At 42.1% G+C, this 23,888-nt stretch overlaps 1 protein-coding gene across 1 annotated transcript in view; it reads right to left on the bottom strand.

The window, feature by feature from the left end:
- Positions 1-11,159: 11,159 nt before the first annotated feature.
- Positions 11,160-23,888, bottom strand: part of srcin1b (SRC kinase signaling inhibitor 1b) — an 82,261-nt gene continuing 69,532 nt past the window's right edge. Inside the window, exons 14-20 of the mRNA XM_085361065.1 lie at positions 20,133-20,280; positions 17,180-17,477; positions 16,531-16,876; positions 16,191-16,333; positions 14,852-15,001; positions 14,647-14,739; positions 11,160-11,312 (exon numbers count right to left, since the gene is read on the bottom strand). Of these exons, the coding sequence (XP_085217191.1) occupies positions 11,160-11,312; positions 14,647-14,739; positions 14,852-15,001; positions 16,191-16,333; positions 16,531-16,876; positions 17,180-17,477; positions 20,133-20,280 (1,331 nt within the window). The remainder of the gene's footprint in view (positions 11,313-14,646; positions 14,740-14,851; positions 15,002-16,190; positions 16,334-16,530; positions 16,877-17,179; positions 17,478-20,132; positions 20,281-23,888) is intronic.

The raw sequence follows: 23,888 nt of genomic DNA, 5'->3' as shown, positions 1-23,888 counted from the left end.
ATATTGAGGGCAGTGTTTCTACAATAGTTCTACATTCTATGTTAACACATTTCTAAACCCTAAAATCAGCTAAACATTCTACAATTACATATCCTTTTTTGATGGATTCTAATAACTTGATGCCTGGATTTCAGATTTTTCCTAACCTATAAACCACCATCATTCAAAGTAAAGCAAAAAAGGGGGATTTACACAATATATGAGTAAATGTGAAAGTTTGCCTTTTTAATTGAATTGTGAAATAAATAAACTTTTCATGGTTTTCCAAATTCTTTTGTACTATGTATGAACTAGTAAAGCACCTTCAGATGACTCTAGCCACATAAATACCAGCATGTTTAGAGGCTTACACCTTCTCTTTGTTAATCTTCTTCATTACGCTCGGCTTCCCTTCATAATTCATTAAACTTTCATCTAATCTAAATGAAAGTTGATCCGACCTCATCACACCGCAGCTCAGGTTTAACCGAGCGCATATTTGGTTAGTGTTTAAACTAATCTGAGACCTTTATTTGTCCAGAGGGAAGGCTCCAGAATCAACAAGATTAAAGCGGTTCCTCTCATCGTTACACGGTAATACATTTATCATTCATTATTAAGGATGAGCTGCCCGAGTCAAATAAATGAGGCGCCGACACTCGTCGTTTATAAGAGGGTCACCTTTATTGTCACAAAAACACAACAGGATGTACAAAAGCAGCAACCTTTTTCATTCGGTTGGTTTTTCTCACACGAAGCAGCAACTTTTAGCTTCCACACACAAAGTTGCGCAGTGTTTTTGCACTGTTTAGTTGGTCTTTAGTTATACTGACTTTGTAGTAGTTTATCATTCTTCTTCACGATTCACAAACAACACTTACCCCACACAGCAAGCACCACTCATCATTTAGTTGATATACAATATCGTTCATTTCTCTGAAGGTATAATAGTCGTGTTTTTTCTTTTCTTTTTTTTTTCTCTGGGGGCTTTACTTTGCCATTTGGAACATAATACAAAAATCTAAGTAACTGTACAATTTTTGTTTTACTCTATCATACACTCACAAGTATACACAGAATTTTTGACAAGAAAATGAGACCTCTGTTGACCCAGCGTGCAGATTTCCAGGAATGTATACAGTATGCATGCCATTTTGGAGAGTTTTTTCCTCTTTTTTTAATTCCTTCTATAAAAGTTTCACATAAAATCCATTTTGTTATATATTATCTGGGTTTATATACATGATTTGAACACCCACAAATGGTTTGAACAATCACACATTCATCAAGAAACCATCGATAAACAGTTTGAATTGTATCATCTGTGTAGTGTACGCACACTATTGGTTATAGTAGAGGAAAACAGCTACAAAATGAGGCCATCCTATCAGAGAGGTGATTGTTTCATGTGCTTTCTATACATGTTCCTGCCCGCCGCGAGCATCTGGCGCCTCTCCTGGTCTCTACGATACAATGTGTTAATGGTTTGTTTCATGGTTAGCAGAAAAAATAAAGAAATCTTTAACGCAGAAAAATAAAAATTTACAGAATAAATGTGTTAAACGTGCGTATGAATCCTCTTCAAGTATAAAAATACAAAAAAAGCTTGATTATATAAAACATAGATGACACTTTTTTCTTTTTTACATGTTCTCTCCCAAATTTAAACTAAATGATTGTTAATATACATACAATATATCTGAAGTGGTTTAGGTTATACTTTAACTGCGTGCTAGCTTTTAATGCTATTTCTGACACTACTAATACATTCCATAAATGTATTAACTATATAATAAAATGTCTGCTTGTAATTTACTGTGTGCCGGTGGTATAAATACACAGTCAGTGTCAGATTTCCCTCCAGCAAGATGTCACGCACCGCGTCGAGCACCGGGTGCGCGCAGGATTATTTATCTTGTCACTTTAGATTCGGTTTACATGAAACCTTTCGTCTCAGCTCGCTGCATTTCTGCGCTTTAATCCAAACTCGACTTGTCACATTCATTAAAACTTTTATAACACACCGATTTGGGAACGGGTTAAACTCTGACAACACACGTGTTGCAGACAAAAGGTAAGGGTAACACGATTCGCTGTGTCCCAGTTTCACACTTTCACACACCTGCGAAGAGGAGAGTTTATTTTAGTAATGATCATCATTTTCATCATTTTATTTTTGACTGGAGTTGCAAATATTTCGCATTGTTTATTTTACAAATGGGAGTGAATGAGTGGGAGTGGCTAAAGTCACTGGGCGTGTGACTTAGAAAAGGGGGCGTGGTTAGAGAGGATAAAACTCGCAGTATGCATGACTAGTTAAATAGTAAAAGTTTAAAAAAGTAGTAAAAGTTTGTTTGTTATGCATCACTTTGTAGCTAACTGTTGGTCACTCATCGTGGACGTTCCAAGCTCCGGCTAGGCACCCAAATCTATCCTCCCTCACTGAAAGCTCTGACATTTTTATGGTTCTGTTGCTGTGTTACTGCTTATCATATGCATTTCGGCATAGTCACAAATTTTAGTTTTTTTTGCCCTGTCTTTTTAAGCTTTGTTTGTATATTCTTGTTCAAAAATCCCCCAAAGCAGCATTTTTTTACTGAGCGTAAAAGTTATTTTTTAAAGTAGCTGAGCCGGTGCGAAGCTGGGACACAGGTATTGTGTTTAGCTGTTAGTTATGGTAAAAGATGGATTTGCGACATACATGTTAGAGGTGAAATCCTCGCACTGCTTCACAACGCAGGTCTGGAGCCGATGGAAAAACCTCCAAATGTGCAGAATAAATTTTACCCTTTTAATTTGGCTCCTTAATGTGAAAACGACCTCTACAGCAGCCGAGAGAGTCAGACAAATTACGCTAATGACAAAATGTCACACCTTCAAGGTCTGAGCTAGGATTTAGGAGTCCAAAACCAGAACGATCCGAGTACTCACTCCTCACGTTATTAGTCCAGCTGAGGCCTGAGAGACCTGAGAAGCAGACAGAGAATGAAAAAAGGCAAAGCAAGGAGAGAGAGGAGGAAGAAAGGAGACTGGCTCACGGACCAAAATGATGTGCGAAAAAGCAGCGAGGGGAAAACGTCAGCGAAACTGATGGTGATGTGGTGATGATGATCGCCCAGATCAATGAGCGGCGTTTCTGCTGTAGCGGTGACAAAAGCTCAGCACTGCCCCAAAAAAGCAAGCAGAGAGGGAAGATTCGGGAGCAAAGGAAGAAAAAATTAGAATGGAAACGAGAAGCGGTGAAAGGGAAGGGAAAAAAGAAAAAAAGACAAAAATCAAATTTTACAAACAGACAAATGTATTTCAAGTTTCTGTTAAATCATCCATGATTTATGATCTCCTCCACCGCCCCTTCCCCCTCCCTGTCCCCCTCCTGCGCTACCACTACTTTCCGCTTCGATGTGATTGGCCGCCGGGGACGTCAGGTTTTTGGTGCATCGGCGTGACAGCCCTCGTGCTTGTGGGTAGACTAGAGAGAAGAGTGCGAAGCTGTCGCTGGGCTGCAGACGGGCAGAAATGATCACAGAGCTGCTGCTGTCAGAGACGAGGGACAGAAAATCTGCCCTTATTCAGCTCTTCTTCCTCTTCTGTGTGTGACGCAGTGACAGGAGGAAGAGGAAACGGGAGTGGAAGGAGGATGAAAAGGAGACGAGGAGAGAAAACAAGAAGACGACAAATGACGAGGGGTGACAAGGAAAGGAGGAATGAGATTATGACACAAGGAAACAAATGCATCAGACAAGAAGGACAGGGAGGAAGAAGACAGGATGAGCAGAGAAGCTAAAAAAGGAGAGGAGAATAAACAGCAAGGGGAGACAAGAGTAGGAAACATTGAGAGGAGAAAAGGAGAGGTAGCCAGGGATGAGGAAAGAAGACGAGGAAGAAAGAGATGTAAAAGGCAAGGAAAGAGGAAGTGGGGACAAGAAAAAAGGAAAGATGAGAAGTACAAAATAGAGGAAACAAGAACGGCAAGATCAAATGAGGAATGAGGGAGAGAAATCTAAAGGAAGGAAACAAAAAGAAGAGATAAGGGAGAAAGGCATGAGTGAGAATAAAGATAGGAAGGGAAAGGAAGGAAAGGATAAGGAAACATGGGAATGAGGCCGATGGAATAACAGGTTAAAACAGATTGAGAAAAGATGGAAGAAAAGGAAAGCAGAGAGAAGAATGGGAATGGAAGGAGGAAGCAGAGGTGGAAATGAGTGGGAATGAGGAAATGAAAAATGAAGAAGATACGAAGGGGAGATAAGGAAAGAGGAGAAGAAATCATGAGGGAGATGAAGAAGGGATGGATAAGGATAGGAACGACTGGACGAAGAAAAAAGGGATGAAAGGAAACGTAATGAAGAGAGTAGAACAGTGGAAAAAGAAAAGGAGACAGGCAGAGGAGACGAGGAAAGGAACGTGACGTAGGAGGAAAGATAAGGTGTAGCAGAAGCAAGTTTTCCTCTGACCACAGCTCGGTATTAGCCGGGGCTCTGGGGTGTTCCTGAGAAAACATTTATGTTTCTGACCTGCTCTCACTTTAAACACCTCGCCTTCAGCAGCAGCAGCAGCCTCTGCAGCTCCTCTGTGTGCCAAATAAATAAACCAAGTGGAAAAACAACCAGCGGCTGGCCGTCCCCCGGCCCCCTCTGCTGCCACTGCTAATGAACGGCTCTGCACATGAGTGGGCTACAGATTTTCCCTCCCATTACACCTCTATGAGCCACACACGGCCCGAAACGGTCTGTCCATCCAAATGTTCGGCCGGCCGAAAGACAAACAAGTTACGTTCAGGAAGATTGACGATGGAGATGGTTTACCGCACTGGGTGTGTAAAGAGAAATTTGATGCATGTGCCAAGAACGTCGTCGCGACTCTTGTTTACCTGATGGATGGGTACTCGGTGCGTACTTGAGTAGCAGCAAACTTAAAGGACTTCTGGTGTTTTCTAGAATTATCTCAACGTTTGGCCACAGACTGTATATAAAAGATGCCACCAAAGGAGGCATAATCTGGCAGCAAGAAGAAGCTTGAGATAAATCTGCTTTCTCTGTCAATTTATGACTTCTTTAAACACCTAACTATGGTTGCGCTGGGAGGTCAAATGCAGTGCAACGGAACAAAACACCAGCAAATGGAAAAATCAGTTTAGGCCAATAAAAGGCTGGTTGGATAAAACGTGTGAGTGCTGGTATTGTCTGTAACCTTGTTGGAACAGGGCGTACAAAGGGGGAAGAATCCAACTCGACAACAGCTTAAGTTCAGCAATAAAAGAAAACTGTTTGTGGTGACAAGGTGCTGCCTGGAGCCCCGGGGGGGGGGGGGGACACAGGTACATCTGAGGCGCTCTCGGGAACAAAAGGACGAGCAGAGACAGACTCCGGAGGGGATTTTTAAAAGCGTACCGCCTCCTCTACGCAGCACAGCAGCTTCTCCGTCAAACTGAAGAATGCTAAACAGCAGCCGATACCACAAGAAAACCAAAACAGTGAAGCAAAAGAGTAAATCTAGTCAAGAAGAGATCAAATATGTTGCATCGCTTCACATTATTTTGGCAGATCCCGATGCCTGACACTCTGAATCTAAAAGCATTCGTCTGCCCGGAGCAACATCACACCAGTTCAGCTGATGGAGACGCGGGCATCATGTGAAGTTTACCCGCCTACAGCGGCAGTGCAGCAAAAACAGAAGCAGCGTGGGGAGGAAAACGGTTTAACTTTCCTCCTTTTCACCTTCATAACTTTACACAGCAGATCCTTCAGACTACCTAAAACTGCAGAAATGGACACTTCATCTTCAAACTGCTCTTTCAACTGTCTTGTTCTTTTTAATTTTCAAGAGAATAAGCCTTATTTTACAACTGCAGCTTATGGGGAATTGGTTCCATCTGTCTGAATACTATTAACACTCATGACATTAACATGTAAGCCAATATAATAAAATATAGACTTTAATAGATTTAACTATGTGATTTAAGCATCGATTCACTTTTTAAAAGGTGTAATCGCAGCTACAGAGAGCTGCTAAGCTAGTTAGGTCGGCTACAGTTTGATTCATCTGGATGTCTTTATTTTGCTGTTTTATTTTCTTTAATGTGCAAAAATTCCATATTTGCCAAATACTCTCGAACTTATAATGTGGCTTTGAAGTCATGTAAATTGCTCAGTGTTTGGCAAAAAAAAACCCCAAAAAAATCACTACTTGGGGGCAGGGCATTGTGGGTGGGAGCCCACCATTGGATTAGGGGTCTGACTCAGTAATATGTGAGGTATCCTGCACTGAATGACCAGGTTTGTCTTCCCTGATGGCATGGGCTTATCCAAGATGATTTGTCAGCCTCAGATTGTAAAAAAGAGTGGTTCAGGGAAAATGAGACATCATTTCCACACATGGATCGGACCCCACAGAGTCCAAACCTGAACCCCACTGAGAATCTTTGGGATGTGCTGGGGAAGGCTTTACGCAGCGGTCTGACTCTCCCAGCCGTAACAAAAGAAGACAGCAGCCCAGAAATAAATGTGACATTGCATAAGCTTACTGCAATGATGCCACAGTGAACGTGTGCCAGAGCTAACGGTGGCCAATGAAGTATCAATGTGTGACCTTTTTTTTGGACCAGTGGTGTATAAGCTTGAGATAAACCATAGTTACATGCTTCAGTTCCTCTTTGTTACTGTTACTGAATCATATCTGTACATAATTGCTTCTGCTGGGGAATCAGTAACAGGATGTAAAGTCAGCTTTATGAGCACGTGAACGGCCCCCTAACAGGCGTCCTCATCGGCTGCGTGTAGGGGGAATAAACGGCTGGCCACACTTTGTCAGTGGTGGCCGAGGCCTTGCTGAGGTTAGCCCTTTTTCATCTTGATACCAAATATAGTATCATGCACGTCCACCAATAAAAGCTTCGTGCTGCTACTGCTGCTAAATACCTGGCTGCAGCAAAAAAAGAAAAACAAGCTGGAACCACTGATGTCAGCAGGTATGGAGCTGCTACTGCAGGAGTTTCCTGCCATTTTCCTAAAGAACGAGTGAAAGCAGCAGCAGTGAGAGATTTTTTGGTAAGAAGCAGAGCTGAACCCTTGGTTCTGTTCATTTGTCATAAGGCAGACTTCGCTCCAGGTCACCGATCCTGAGGGAAAAGAAGCGTCTGTCGAGTCGTGGCAGAAAGAGCGATCGCGACTTCAGTTTACAGACAACAAAGTTCAAATTTAGTTCCTACGTTCTGGCTTTGACCACATTTTTTTGTAGATTTCTGCAGATCTGAAACACAATTTTGACCCATTTTCATTTAATTTAAAGTAGAGCAGAAGCCAAAAGGAGTGAGGCAGCCACTGAGTTTGGAACAGCATCTTTGTCCATCAACAGGAAGAAGGTAAAACATTAACATTCCTGTGAGGTGGTTTCTAATTCCAGCTCCTAGCTTCAGTGAGTAAACTCGCTGCCGCCTCCCCCAGTTGTGTATTCTTTACTCTTCACTGCCTCCCTTCTCTTTACATTAACTCGTTTACACGAGGCTTCATTTGGCCGCATGGTTGTATGTACAGTAGAGGCTGACATTGACATGACACAGATGAGCTACGCTGTTATCCCAGCGTTTCCATTACAAGTGATGCTCTACAGTTAATTTAGCCGGATGCGATAAGAGAACATGTTTGTGCATAATATTAACAGCACGTTCGATGACATTATCTCAGCCGTGCGTTGGCTCCGGCCTGCGTAATAGAAAAATTACAGTACATTATTTGACCATTTGCTTTCAGGCTGTGTGGTTATAAAATCATGAATTTTTAAAAAGCAATAAGGGAAATGAGGTGCAAAAAAAAAAAGTGAGTTAATATTCAGACCGGTACAAGATGGCACCGGAGCTGAATACTAATCCTCACGGCCTCTTCGTCCACGAGCGCCCAGATGGCATCGCGTGTCAACTGGAGGTCAGCCATGTTGGCCGCATGTGAACGGCTGTTACTGCTAATATCAGGCATTGTTAAAGACGCTGGCCTGCTCGCATATTTGAAAGCAAAGTCTATAAAGATATCTGGGCTCATGTGGAGGAGCTGCTTTGAGTTAATGACGGATATCTCATGGAAAAATCATTAATCATTAATCAAAACCAGCGCTGACAAATGAGAGGATGATTGACAGTGACCCGCTGCCTGCCTGCCTGAGAGGCACCAGCTGGATGCGTTTTTATTTTCATTGTCAGTATTTACTCAAAAAGGATCGTAGCCAAGGATGGGTCAAGGCTGTTACGCTCAGCAGGTCAGGGGCAGCCCGGAGCGCCTGCAGGACCAGATAAGAGCGAGTGGAGCTCCGTGGCGAAAGGGCCGTGTTTGAGGGTTCATCAGCCAACTTTAACCTCCCGTTTGCACAGACACGCTCAGGAGGAGGCGACGTGTTTTACACCGAGCTGCTGATTTACTCACCGATTTCTCTCTTTGTACTGTGCTGGTGCACGGCGACATAGCGGATGGGAATTTGTGGCAGATTCAGAATCAGCTGCGAAAGGCGTGCTAGCGTACGCGGCATTTTTATTTATTCAAGATGCCTGGATTAGCTCAGAAGCCTCTTTCTGTGTAAAAGTGATTAAACTGGAGGTTTAATTTGCCAACAAACATCGTGGTTAAGTAGTTTGGAATTGTACAAAGCCGTCACAGCACTTTAATAATGAAACACTGCAGGAGTCCATAAAAAATTTGTAAGGTTTACTTTTTAGTCTTTGTGCAACCAGGAACTCACAAAAAAAATTTACTTTATCTGCATTTTCTACAGATAACTCCTGAATGTGTGCACTGTAAATCGTCCCAGTTCTGCTCCTTCTGTCACACGGACATACTCCAGGTTTCCCCCATCCTGAATATTGGCTTCTCATGCCTCCTTTTCTTATCAAACTTGCCTGTTAAGGATATTTGAGGGAACCAAGACAAGTCTCAAGTTTGTCTTGCGGAAAGGAAGGTCGCGGTTGTGTTTGTGGTAAGAAAGAAGTGTTAGAAAGTTTTTTAAAGCAAATAAATGCCTGGTTTTGTAATTCAAGCACAACTGGAGCTAAAACAGAATAATTCACCTGTTTATCAAGGTCAAAAGCAACAGCAAATAAAAAGGTTCAAACAAATTATCAACTGGGAAAATAACGTGCAGCTTAATTAACTGAAAATGACAAATCCTGCTCTCAGCTTTACAGCCGACAGTCTGTTGCTTCTGTATATCTAGTTCATCTCCAGTTAGTGTTCGCCTCTGTCGCTCGCTTCAAAGTTAAGAAAAGTTTAACTCGTTACCCGACCACTTCTCGCCGCCGGTCATTGATAAAAGTGGCTGATATTCAGCCCCACTTCCTTTAGTGTCAGTGGTAATTAAAATGACAGATGGTTACTGGGTCACATGACCAATAGAGCCACAGGCAGTATAAAAGATGGACCGAATGCTCAGGTCTGATAGGTGAAGCCAACATAAAAACCTGCATTCTTCTAACAGCCAGCAGGGGGAGACTCACGTGACTCATCTTTGATAGGAGACTATGGGACAGCAGCCTTGTGATCTCAGAAAACACTTTCAGATCATTAAATCATCATTTCAGGTTTAGTTAAATAAACATGAAGGCTGTTTTGTAAATAATTTTGTAAATTATTGTCATTATTAGAGTCAGAAAGGAGGATTATGTAGGGGGTGTTCATTGGCTACTGAGTTGTCACATCTTGTTTTAAAATGCCAAGATTGACAGCGGTGAAAAATTAACCTCGAGGCTTCAAAACAGGACTTCTTACTGATGTGTCCATCTTTTAAATACAGTCTAAGGATAGAAGCTAACGAGAAAGTTTGAATTTTAAGTTGAATTTTTAGACGTTGAAATGAAAATAACTTTTAGAGAACTTGACATTAGTTTAAAAGTTTTTCCTGAAACTTTCCTTACACCCCGTTTTATATTCAGATCAATGATTGGAAATAATTTATCTGAAGTTCACTAGCACGACACCCCAAAGACTCCTCTTCCTGTCACATATCTTTAATGTCTGCTTGCCCCACACACCCCTCCATCACAGCCCTGCCCATCCAATTCTGGTTCCTTCCCCTCTGTAAAGTCAAGTCCCCACACTGTCTTGAATTTGCTGAGGTTTGGTTTCTGACCTGGCCCCTCCTTCAGTAGTAGAACAACCACGTCTGCCTTCAGCAAAGGATTCCCACACAACCTATTCAAAGTCACGGTCGCTTCTACCAGTTTTACAACTGCTACAGTTTTCAAAATGTGCAAAACGCTCAATCACTGCTTCCAGGGGAAGGTGGCTTTCTTTGGGGATCTGTTGCCCCTGATCCTCACTAAGGTCTTCCCCAAATTGCAGCCTGTTGTCTCGCTGCTTCTCGTTCAGCTCATCTTCATTATCTGTTTGGGTTGTGGTCCTTGCTTCCATTCTTTCCATCGATTCGTCTTTGTTTTAACATCACTGCTAAGGGTGCTACTTTAACTCTGCTTACTGCAGACACTAAACTGAAACCTGCACACCATCTTCTGCTGACCTTATGCCTTGTGTTCTGCGCTTGGTGTCTTGCAAAATAATCATAGCATCCTGGCTTTAAAAAAAGGCAAGTAAGCTAGCGTTATGGACTGGCCTAGCGGCTGGAATGTGAACCCTTCAGGTTTTTCAGCGCCTGCTGCAGCCCTGCCTGCTGACCTTGAGGTCTAAATGATGGGTAATAGAAAAAGAGCAGCATGTGGTCATTACTGGATGAACAGACTGAGAGATGAGGAGGATTCAGTGAGAGAAAACATGGTTGGATCAGGGTGAAATATCATCTCTGTGACTCTGAGATATGAAGTCTTTCCGTGGCATTACTGAAGCTTATTTCACACAACAGAGGCAGATGATGTATCGGAATAGATCTATCATAATAAAGCTAGTTTAGTCAGTCACAAGCACCGAGACCTTCCTCAGGAAATCAAAACATTGACGTACTCGCACGACAAAAACTTGACCTCTAAGCAAGCTAGGTTAGATCCAGTAACTCAAAACACACATCAAGAACTGGTAAAAAAAACCAAGGTTTCTGTAGATATTCTCCCCCACTGGTTTGTGTTTGATCTCGTGTCGTCTGCCGGTCAGGCCTATACAGTTTTCATCTCGCAGAAGTCATCGAGGAAGGGAGCGGGACTTCCTTTGGAGTGACAGCAAAGAGGAGAGGCAGAGGCATCAGAGGTGGACTTTTTAGAAGTGGAATACCTGCTGCTGACCCTGGACTTTGGGGATCTCCTCTTTTTGCCTGCGGGTTTTGGGCCTCTCCAGGCTGCCTTGCTGGAGGTGTTTGAGCCGGGCGGCGACAGAGGGTCCCTTCATCGGGCCGGGAGAGTTACTGCTGTACTGTGGGAGCCGAGAGAGAGAGAGCAACGTCATTTTAATTTAACTTATTTCGGCTTGTGTTCATGTTGAACCAGCCAAGTGTTGGCATGAAATCAGACACAGCCTCTCTATACTGTAATGATTCGTGACTGTGATCTGCAAGCCCTCCAAATGAAAACACAGCACATGCTGAAAGTGTACTTATTTTTTTGGCCATGTGTTGTAGATTATATTTGTTGTTTTTGAATAGCTTCATTAATGGGTCTTTTTTTCTGCACAATCCGATATCCCAACATCACAGTATTGTTCCACCAGTGCAGCTATCATTAAGTCTTTTACCTCACTAGATCACCATGGCAACAGATGCTGAACATATCTTATGGATATTTAAGATATGTGAGTCCTAAAATCAGTGTCTACTTTTGTCTTGTCCTGATTGGAATCTCAAATACTTGTACGATCAGAACCATTCACTCCACAATGCTACTACAGTTTATAGTGATGCTGTATGCAGCCACCGGCCACTTTATTAGACACACCTGTTCAACTGCTCATTGACACAAATATCTGTTAGCGTACCGATTTAAGCACATGGACATGTTCAAGAACGACAAGGAAATTAGATTTAAGGGACTTTTAATGTAACATGACTGTTTGTACCAGCTGGGCTATTCTGAGTATTTCAGAAACTGGTGATCTGCTGAGATTTTCCCTAAAAACCATCTCTAGTGTTTACGGAGACTGGTCAGAAAATGAGAAGCAATGTGGTTTTCACGTCAGAGGACCAAACTGCTTTAAGACGATAGCAGTAAGCTAATAGCTACTCAGCTGACCACCAAAGTATGCAGAGGAGCATCGTTGAGCACACAAATATTGAACCTTGAAGCAGCCTGGGCACAGCAGCAGAAGACCAGACGCCTCTACTGTCAGCTAACGTCTTGAGACTGAGGCTACATTTCATATTTTCTCACTCAAATTGGGCAAAAGAAGATTTAGAAAAATGTTTCCTCGTCTGAGGCGACTTCTGCTGTAACAATCAGATGGTTGAGTGACAATTTGATGTAAACAACATAAAAACATGGATCCATCCAGCTGCACGTCAACAAACTGGTTCCTGGAGCATGAAAACGAGCTCACTGAACTCAAATGACCTCCACTGTCACCAGATTTTAATCCAGTCTTTGGGATGTGGTGAAACGAGAGATTGACATCATCAAATCTGCAGCAACTTTGTGATGTTATCACAGAAATATGGAACAAACTGCACACTAGAACAATGTACTTAATAAAGTAGGTCTTCATACACTTTTAAGATCTGTATACCAGACTTTTGTAAAAAATACTTCAGATCAGTTGTTTTCTGTGCCAGGCTGCATCAGCTGATGCCCATCTCATGCAGAGCTTCCTGTTTAAGCTCCTTTAGCCTTGCATCCTTACGTCTTCATTAAAATTACATCTGCTGTCACTGACGTTCGCTCTTTTCCGTGCATGTGCAGTGAAGGGTGGTGAATCAATGTACTGTGGAAGGACATCTTTTGAATAAAATGATTCTGACTGAGCTTAAATTGTTAAAAAGTGACAAAAAAATCTTCATCGATGACTGGATTTACATCTATTACAGTGCTGCGCTGTGACGAATGATTGCATAATGTCTACACGTCTGTAGAGAGCAGCTGTACACAGAGGATCTAGGTGCCGGTGTTCACCATTCTTGAGTTTTAACCTTTAACCTTTTTTGCGTCTCTCTGGACCAAATTTCAGTAAAAATATTCTACCACAGGAAAGCACAGATTTAATGACCAGTATTAGAAAGAGACAATTTATTTCTGCTGACTTTAATCACTGTTGGCAGGAACTTTAAAGATGCCACGCTGCTTGAAACGCCTTCAGCAAACAAAAGCGGGATCTGAATTTAAAGCACCTGCATGTGAGAAAATAGATTCTTTCAGAGAAACGTTTCTGTCTGCAGCTCTGAACCTGAAATCCCCTCCCTCGCCCTCCCTCCTCGTCTCACCGTCCCTTTATTTTGACAGCTACCTGCTTAGTGGCGTTGTGCGATAATTCCAACAAAAACAAGACCTCTTTTCTCGGCTCAACGTGCCAGCAGAGCTGTCATAAAGAGCACTCTAAACTAAATGCATGATCTGCTTCGATCCGTGCTGACTCACTGCACATCGCATCACGCCGTCAGCTACAAGGAGGTGCTGCAGCGGTTACAGAGACTTAATGCACATTTTATAAACAAACATCACAATATGCAAGACTGAAAGTCAGCAGAGGAGAGGACACATTAACAGGGTTAGAAAGAGAAGAAAAGTTCAGCCACCCTAAATTTATATTCAGCCTTCTGCCTACAACTGGATTTTTAAATATGAATGTGGAAAACACACATACGTTTTCAATTCGAATATACGCCACCAGAAAATCCAGTTATTTCTTTTAATCTTTGATATATTTCAGCGTCTGTTGATCCCACATAGGAGTAAAAAACTAAAAAAAACTAAATAGGATGTTTTAAATATAGCATACACTTTAATTAGCTTACATTATCACAGAAAAGTAATTAAGCATCACCAAACAAACTGAAACAATCTGATTCACATACAGTGCTGTTGACATGGCAACTTTAATAGATTTTAACACTTTATCTAGTTTTCTGTTAAAACAGGTCATCGTTACTCCCCCAGTCATTTATCCACATAGCAGCAAACAACAGATTAATGCCATCAGTCACGGCTCGCAGTACTGCGTGCACAGTGACAGAAAACACTGTGACGCTGCAGTCACATGACATCCTTCACCGTTGTTTGCACGACTTGTACAAGCGAAACAAATGTAAGGAAGTCTCGCTCCTCAGAAACAAAATGCAAAATGTAAAGAAGACTTTTGCATGGTGCCCACGGTGCTCTCTCTTCCTCGCTCCTGTAAAGCCAGTTATTGTATTTAAATTGAATTATAATCAGTAAATAAATTCAGTCACTGCTAGCGCGCTGAGATGAATCACCAGATTTTCCTCGTCGTGTGTTTTTCTCCTCTAACAGAAACCTCACAGTATAAGGCTGATTACATGAAAGCAGAATGTATAAATGGTGGGAAATGCTGGTGTTTTTTTAAACCAAGGTCAGAAAACCACCAGATTAAAGTGCTGTCTACAATTTAGTCTGCTGGCTTTTTACAGCTGTGTTTCCGCTGCTTATTTCAGTGTGACCCTGAAAAAGGTGTTGACTCTTTGTATTAGTCGCTACAAAAGCTTCAGCAGTAGTAGGAAATACAAAGAAAGGGGGAATGAGCAGAAACAGAAGCAGAGCCCACAGGTGTGGCGGAGACAGAAGGCAGCTGGAGGTTTTTAATTTACCTTTCTGCCCATGATGCAGGGAGGGGTGGGGGTGGCCTTTGCTGGGCTGCTGTACCCTTTATTACAATCTTTTACAGGCATTCTCTGAAATATCTTTGTAGTTTTATGAAAGACACGTTATCACACCGAGACAACATGTATTAACAGAAATCTGCAACACAAATCAGATGAATAACTTCTCACTTAAAAATCCAGACTAATGTACCTCCAGCTCGGCAATAATCTTCTCTTCGTCGTCTTCATCTTGTACGGCCGAGGCTGCGATCACGGGAGGGGTCGAGGCAGGTCGGGGGGCATCGGAGGGGGTCCGCCTCAGTTTCACAAGGGTTTTTGGCAGGTCACCATCTTCTTCCATCTACAAAAGGACAAAATAAAGACAACAACATTTCTAAGGACTGACCTGCCACGGCAAACAGGTCAAATTCAATTTCATTTAATTTAGTTAAATTCCATTTTATTTATATAGCACCAAATTGCAGTTTGTCAAGGTAAAAACTCTACAATGAAAACAAAAGAAAACCCCAACAATCATATGATCCCCTTTGAGCAGAGCTTTGGCGACAGTGGGAAGGAAAAACTCCCTTTTAACATGATGAGACCTCTGGCAGAACCAGGCTCAGGATGGGGCGGCCATCTGACACGCCCAGTTTGGGATGTGGAGAAGAAGACAAGACAATGATGGAGATCCACTGTATGTAACAGAATATAACAGAACCACCATGGAGAGCACTTGCACCAGAAATGACTGGCTTGCTCAAAAAGGGAGCTACGTTTTTTTTGTGCTGCCACATGTATCACTGTAGAGACGGAGATTTAAGTCCACTTCTGACAAGAGGCTTTAGTTATGAAAGCGTGACAGGATGAAACGACTCTGGTTAGTGGGGGTAGTTTGTATAAAGAAAATAGAGACGTTTATTTCTAATAGATTTGAGAAAAGGCAGACATTTACAGCATATACCTAAAAAAACAAGTAGAAAAGTTCCCACCAAAACAATCCATATGCATTAACAACACTGTGGACCAGAGGGCAAATACAGAAACTTGATTTATAGTGTGAGCTGAAAGAGGCAGCATGCTGCTGTGAGCCTGCAGCAAAGTCTGCAGAGATCTGCCAAAATCTGAAGCTGTGTGGTAAAAACCTGTCGACGTAGCAGCATGGCAATAATCCTGAAAGTGCTGTTAAAGCTGTTAAAGCCTGGTTAACTCGCACTAATCTGGGGAAACCTGCATTACTCAAAGATCGCTCAGGTAAGTAAAGTGGAAGACTCAAACATGTTAGTTAGAAGATATGACTATAAGCACACGTGTGTCCATGTTAGCCCTGTGATGGACTGGTGACCGGTCCAAAGAGAACCTCGCCTCTCACCCCTCGACAGCTGGGATAGACTTCAGCCACCATGCGACCCTTATTGGAAAAGTGGCTCAGGAAATAGATGGATGTATTCAAACATGATCAAGTGATTGGTTCTGTGGTTGTTATCTAAAAAACAATCAAGGTATGACTCATATGTGGTTCTGGATACTGAACCCTGACTGAGTCTCACCTTCAGGTTCTTGGACGTGACGATGACTTCTCCAGTACGGTTTGTGGTGAGGCCGTGAGCGGAGGGGAAGCTTCGGCGAGGTGGAGGCGGAGGAGGAGACTTGGAGGGCTTTTCTGTTCGATACTTGGCCACGTTGAGGTCCACTTTAAAAATAAACAGATTTTTAGTATTTTAACTTTCATTTTGTTTAAATAACTTTATTTAACATTTATTTATTTATATTGTAAGGTAATATCCCCCCCCCTCACCCCAGCTGGTTGGGGGTGAGGGGAGGAAGACGGCACAAAGGCACTTCAGTCAAAGCTGAAAGCTCAGATTTAAATCTGAAACACAAACTGACCTGAGCCTCGATGCGAACCAGCCCCCTCCATGCTGTTCAGCTTCTGGGCAGCCAGCTGCACCTTTCCAGGCTGCTGGTCCCCGCTGGGTGTGGTGTTTGTAGTGGTGGAGGTCGTGGCTGTGGTCCCAGTGGTCCCAGCTGCAGAGGTAGCTGCGGCGGACGTTATTGGGATGGTGATCTGGGGCTTTGGGGGCACTGCCGGCTTGTTTATGTGCCTGGCAGCGAAGTCAAGGTCGGGGATGGCTTTCATCAGCTCTGCCTGAGTCTCTTCCAGCAAGCGATTGATGTCCTGGGCGCTGAACTGGGTCAAGCTGGCACGCTTCTCCTCCCAGTCCCGCTCGGCCGCCTGACATAAATACAGATATAGACAAATGATATGCCCTAACATGCAAACTACTAAGAGGCAGAGCTGGAAACACATAACCAAGGCAGAGAGAAGCAGTTTGTTTTCTAATGCTGCATGGACAAATGGAATTATAAACAAACTGCTGGCGTGTGAACACGGTCTCATGGAGGGATTTAAGTACCTTCAGATGCAATTTCAAATGTAAATGGATATTTGCCATCTGGCCGATCCTGACAACGTGCACATTAAGATTGTTCACACCAGTAAGATGAAGAAAAACAGTCATAATGAGCAGCTCATTACCAGTCGCACTTCGGCGGACACAGACTTATCAGGAGGACGCCGGCTTGGCAGCTCATCAAGAACTCGATTTCTAAAGGTCATCGTAGGCTGGATGTCCTGCTCGGGGCCCGAGGTGTCCGCGTCGCCGGCAGACACGGGCATCCAGTTGGCCAGGCCGGCGCTGGTGCTGAGATCGGTGAGGCTGAGAGGAGGACTGTTCAGGATGTCGAGATCAGAGGTACGACTCAGGTCATCGGCTCGTTTCTGCGGTTGGCTGGAGAGGTCCTCGGGGCTCTTCCACACCCCCTCAGTGACTTGTCTTTTAACAAAGGGGACAACAGAATAACGGTAAGGTCATCAGCTAACACAATGAAGTCTATTGTCATTGATTAACCAGCTTTTATTACGTTTACTTTAACAAACTCTGGTAATGAATCATAAATGATCCAAACTGTTGCTGACTGACTGCAAAAACTTAAATATCAAAAACTTGAACTGTTGAACCCATAAAAAGGCAAAAATGGTGCCAGATTTAAGTTTGGCCAGACCATTTCTTTATGTTGTAAAACACTGGCTCCAGCACTCCTGCTAATTAGATCGCTCCTGGAAATCTTGTTCTGAGCACCTGTAGAGGAACCTTCATTGCGTCGGACAGAAAGCCTTCGACGTGTCTCAGGATGTTACAGCAGAACGAGGCCTTATGGTCTGATCCTGTTTATGGCTCACAAAGCTGTAAATGTTGAAGTAAATACACACTGCTCCTGGTTGTGCCACCTTTGGGTCAGCTCAGGCAAACTTATTAAACCCAAAGCTCCTATTAAATGTTTTGACTGCCTTTTGACAATCGTGCAAGTAAAGATCAAGAACAAAATGGTTCTGAAAGTTTGTTTGCACATGAACCCGTTCAAACTTGGAGCTTTGATCAGGATGTCATATGATGTCACATCTACACAAAGCTTCAAATCAAACCAGGCGTATTGTAAAGCACTGACTCTGAATGGGTTCTTTTATTTTGAAATTAACTGGCTTCCCTATGATACTTCTGTGTATATCTTCCTGCCCTTCCCTCTGCTGCTGAGAGCTACTCCTCAGATGCTTTTGGAACGTCTGCCAGACGTGCCATCACCGTTCGGGGCGGGCGCCATTAGCTCCCGTGGCCACGTCGGAACCTGAAAGCGACACAGCTGCGCCCGGCACATCCCGGGTTCATCTGTTCTGTGTGACAGTTTTATTTGTCTGTTTGTTTGTGTCTATAAATGTAACGATGTTTGCTGCCATCTTCAAGATGATATTTTCAGTCTGAATGAGACTTTTTTTTACCTAGTTAGATAAAGGATTATTAAAACAAACATCACTGCAGATCACCACCGAGGGTAAGTGATATATTACTCATCGCATGAACGATTGAATTACCGCATATGAGGAACTGAAGAAAGATGACACAGCTGAAATAATTGGCCATACTTGGTGTACCGGAGAGGAGTTTCTCACATATTTTAATCCTACTGATCTTACATTAAAGTCCTGCAGCTCCCCAAGAAAACCGGCATCAACATTTTTCTGAGATTTATAATCCCGTTTACAGGATTCAGACGTCTTAATCTGAAGTTCCCGAACGGCTGCTTAGACAGTTTTTAACTTTCAACTTTTTCTTTCAATTAAAAATAAATACAAAAACCTCGATATATGACATGTTATCATTTTGATATCAGCAGAAACGAGGCGTGCTGTCTGATGACCAGAACGTTTAACCATTAATCAGAAATACCAACAGTGGAAAGGAGAGACTGCTGCGCCCGTCAGCTCTCCTCTGATGTTCTCGGTGTTCACACAGGACTCACGGGCATTATTCAGCGTTTGGCAGCGCAGTCATGCATCAATTCTGATTTTACTTCCTTAAATGTTAATCTTAAACACATAATTGGGAATCCCATATAAGCTGCATTCCACTGATTCCACATTACAACAAATCCTGTTTCAATCCTGGACCTTTGTTTTGGATAAAACACGAAATTAAATAAAAAAAATTGCAGAACTTTTATGTAGTCATTAGCACCGCACAAGCCTTTGTTTCTATTAAATCTGTGTAGATGTTAATATATACCAATCAGGCAAAACAAAATGACCACCTGCCTGATATTGTGTTGGCATCTGGCACCAAGATGTAACTAGGTCCCTTTTAGTGGTTGGAAAAGACCTTCTGATAAAACAGATGCATCAGCTCATCGCAGTTACTGCCTCTAAAATGAGTGTAACCTCAATCTTGAGCAGTTTGTGCAAGCTTAGTTAAATTCTGAGTACAGGTAAAGGGGGAGTAGAGATTCTCGCGAACACACAGATGGACAGGCGCCTCGGCGTGGCACGAGCTCATCGTTCTTTTTGGCTCATAGACTGTATATAAACGATGGATGTAGTCACTCTCACTTGGTTTATAAAGTCGTACTTTTGACATCAGAAGGTGACCATTTTTGCCTTTTGCCATCTCGAAAATCGAAAATCAAGTTGAAATCAAGATGCTGTTTTTAGACGATGGAGCCGATCCAGAACACATCACAGGGGGAGAAGCACAAGGACACTTCTACTGAGAGATCTCAAATGAGCAGCTGTGATGAAAAGAATTGAGAGGTGAACGGGAAAATGACCATGAAGAGGAGATCAAGTACGATTTTTGATTTATCTGGGCTCGTTCCTAAAACCTCGATCACATGTTGTGTATATATTGTAGTTTAATATCCTTATTTAAGTCCTTTTATAATCTGTAAATAAAGAAAAAACTATTTTTTATAATAATCAAATGATAAAAAAAAAATTTAAATAATTGATTGGTCCTGATAAGACTGACGTCAGCTGTATTATCTAAACCAAATTACTAAAAAATGATGACTGACTGTGTGGTTTGATGTAAATCTTGCAGAAAATACTTGAGCTGCTTTAATAACTGAGCGAGGGTTCATTTCACTTTTAATTCGAGTACCTGCGCAGCGTGCTGAGAGCATCTGTCATGGTGTTGCAGCGCTTCAGCAGGGCATCCAGACGATGAGGCTCCTCTTTCAGGAACTTCACAGCCTCCACCTCCACCCTCAGCACCACGCGCATCTTACTCTGAAGGCTCGGGAACTGGTCTGCACAGGGTGGGGAGGAAAGAGGCATCAGTGAAAACAGAAAGCTGTGTGTCAGAGAGATATGTTGAAATGTTGATGTGAGAAGAAATAGAGCCGGAGAGCAGGGACGGCGGGAGGAGGCGGATTACAGGGAAGGGGACATAAAGGGAAGACGGGATGCTGTTTCTGTCACCCAGGATTTTCCTGTCATATCCAGATGATTCCTATGAGGAGGGCTCAGCGGGGGTCAGCTAAACGAGAAGTAAGGACATGTGAGCTTGTTGTAACATCTGAGATGTTGGATTTCAGCAGAAATGGCGGCGCCTCAGTGGCGTGTCCTGGCCATGTCTTCTTATCTGTACATAAACTTTTTTTAACATATGTTTCATTCTTTGTAGTATTTATATGTCCTGTTTGGGTGTGTGTTGGTAACAAGCTGTATATGCCTCAGATTCAGACTCTTCTTCTGTTTTTCATAATAAAAGAAATGCAGAAAAGACAAAGTCGTTCTCCACCCATGAGCAGGTAGAAGAATGGATGGATGTTGGTTGAAGTAAAGTGTTAGATATGTTAGCTTTGTTTTATCCATTGTTCTGTTTTTCTTGCCTACTGATTATGTTTTGTTCTCTCACTTCTTGCTTCTTCCAAGTGTGTTCCCCTTCATCTGAGTCTGATGTTTGTGTGTTTTCATTTGGTCCCTCTTATTTCCCATTTTATTTTGGAGGTTAGTTCCTCATGTGGTTTTCTATAATTTTGCTTCCCTCCTTTGTTCTTTTCCCGCCCTTGTTTTTAAAAAATATTATTTTATTTATTGGTTTTTGTTTTTCCATAAAAACATAAACATAAAGAACAAACTAGAGGCTGTGAGGCACATGGGAAATTGAAGATGATGCGACTGCTACAACGGTCACTTTAAAGAAATATGACCAAGAACAAGTTAAATAAATAACCTCCACATCTTACTGGATGAGAGTAAAGATCTTTGCTTCCTGCTAAATCAAGGTTAAAATCCTGCCCATTGTTTAATCAGGACCCATCTCCTCTTTACCACCTCATAGTACCGCATCATCCTAATAAAGAGTTAGTTGTTGTTCCTATAGGATTTAAAAGTAGAATGGGAGGCAGAGCCTTCAGTTTTCAGGCCCCTCTTCTGTGGAACCAGCTCCCAGTTTAGATTCAGGAGACAGACACTATCTCTACTTTCAAGATCAGGCTTCAAACTTTCCTTTTTGCTAAAGCATGTATTCAGGCGACCCTGAATCCTCCCTTATTAATGCTACAATAGGTGTAGGCTGCTGGGGGATTCCCATGATGCACTGAGTGTTTCTCTTCAGTCACTTTCCCCCTCATTATGTGTCTTTACACCTCTCTGCATTTAATCATTAGTTATCATTAATCTCTGGCTCTCTTCCACAGCATGTCTTTGTCATGCTTTCCTCCTCTCACCCCAATCAGTCGTGGCAGACGGCCGCCCCTCATCGTTTTCTCTGTATCATTGTAGGATCTTTACTTCACGATACAAAGCGCCTTGAGGCAACTGTTGTGATTTGGTGCTACAGAATTAAAACTTAATTGAATTAAAACTTGCAACTAGTGAGTGATTCCAAGCGATTTCCATCTTTTATAAATGTTGTCACTGTTGTCTGATTTTCAGAGTTTTCTCTCTATTACTGGCCGATCTGTAGCTCACGATAAACAGCGCCTTGAGGCGACTGTTATTGTGATTTAAAGCTGTATAAATAAAACTGAATTGAAATCAAATTGAACTGCTTCTGAGACATATTATGGTATTACTGAAGAAAGCATCCCAATCCCTTATTAAATCAACTCTGAGTATCTGGTTTACACATAAGTAATTCTTCCATTTGAATCATAAATAAAATCTCCTCAGTGTGCAAAGGTGGGAGGAGAGGTAGACGTCCAAGTTGAGTTTGTATTAAGGTCTGATTGGGTTCACCTGCCCCTTATTTTGCTTCTCTGCTTAGTGTGTATTTAGTATGCATCTTCCCTGTTGTTGGATTTTCTTTTCTTTTTCAGTAACTTCCTGTTTATGGTCTAACCTGCAACACTTTTTATGACTTTTAAAAAAATAATTCCTTATTTTCAGTCCCTTTCCTTTTGCTGTCTTGTCCTACTAAGAACTTATAAAACCAACTAAATAAAAACTATTTTTCCATTTTCTAAGTTCACATTAAATATAAAATAGTGGAGGACACTGTTAAACTTGTAGGATCCAGGCTCACAACACAATGAGCTTCAAAGAGATTTGGAATTGCTTGTTAATATTCAGGATAGAGACAGAAGTACACAGGTCAAAGCAGCAGGAACAGAGGCCAACTGGAACTTCATGAATATTAATTAAAGGACAATAAGACTCATAAATATTAATCTGCATGTCTGCATAACATGAAAATGGACAAACACGGTATTTTGGCAGTGTTAGCACCTGAACTGTGACCTGTAACTACAGTACTGTACGTGGGGAGATTTCATGATGATCAGTGTTTGTATGAAACATTTGATTGTAAAGTCCTGTTAGTGAGTGTTTACACCATCACACGCTGGCTTTTCTAGAAAAGTACATTAGCAGTAGTAATAAATATTACAGGGAATTTATCTGTTGTATTTCATGGCACTAAAATAAATTTTAAAAATCTGGCTTCTGGACCCTCAGCCACAAAATATTTGCAATTACAGTGACGCAATTATGATGATACGAAGCTTTAAAAACAAAGTGTTTCAGCTTCATTTAGATTCACGTCTCAGCACTTTTCCTTTTGCAAAACAAATAAGTGTAAAAATGAATTTGTATGGGACCACTTTCAGAGGGAGATTACTTCAGCTAATCCAGTCTCATCCTGTAAACAAAGATATGTGTTAATGTCTCGCTGGGCTACAGCAGAGGTGAAGCAACAGTGCTGGAAAGTGCAGCTAAGCCTGGCAGGTGTTTGAAACCTTTTTCCTTTGAATTTGTTGCAGTTTAAAGTTAAAAGCACCGACAGACACAGAGCTGCTCACCAGCGGAGCGGTGGGGTATCATTTGCATATAGCAGTAAAATTAAAAAACTATTATCTTAACTAAGTGGTTAATTTCATTAACCAGTCATCAGTACAGATGTTCCACTAAAGCATCCAAATCAGTTCCAATACAAAGATCAGCATGAACGTTCCCTCAGTTGTTGTAATACAGTTTAATATCCAGAAATTCATGAAAAAGAGGATTTATGACAATTAGCAGTTAGAAGTCAGCAGGAAGTCACGGTGGGTCACTAATTAACATCTGAAAATGATACTGCATGCTCTGAATTCATTCTAAAAAGAAACTCAAAGGTAAAGCACGACGATGGACGTAATCAACGATGTAAAAATAAACACCAGCGCTGTGTGGAGGATTGGTGACAAGGAAATAGACTGATCTTCATTTAGCAATTTTCTATTCCTGATGACTAAAGGAGCTTGGAAAGAAAAGCACCTGGACTTCTTTAGAAGCTTCTTCACTTCTAAGAGAAACTGGTGGAGAATCCCAGGTTTTTATGCCCTATTGAAAGTGTCCCTTAGAGGGTCGTGGACCCACTATGGATCCTCTGCCTAATCACACGATTAGTTTATCACAGATTAACCTACCACAC

Source organism: Diplotaxodon limnothrissa, linkage group LG8 (genome assembly GCF_057381915.1).
Source record: "Diplotaxodon limnothrissa isolate DT_005_m linkage group LG8, D_limnothrissa_male_GT1.1, whole genome shotgun sequence".
Classification (NCBI taxonomy): Eukaryota; Metazoa; Chordata; class Actinopteri; order Cichliformes; family Cichlidae; genus Diplotaxodon; species Diplotaxodon limnothrissa.
The sequence above is the reverse complement of the archived record's forward strand: the minus strand, read 5'-3'. Positions and strand labels throughout refer to the sequence as shown.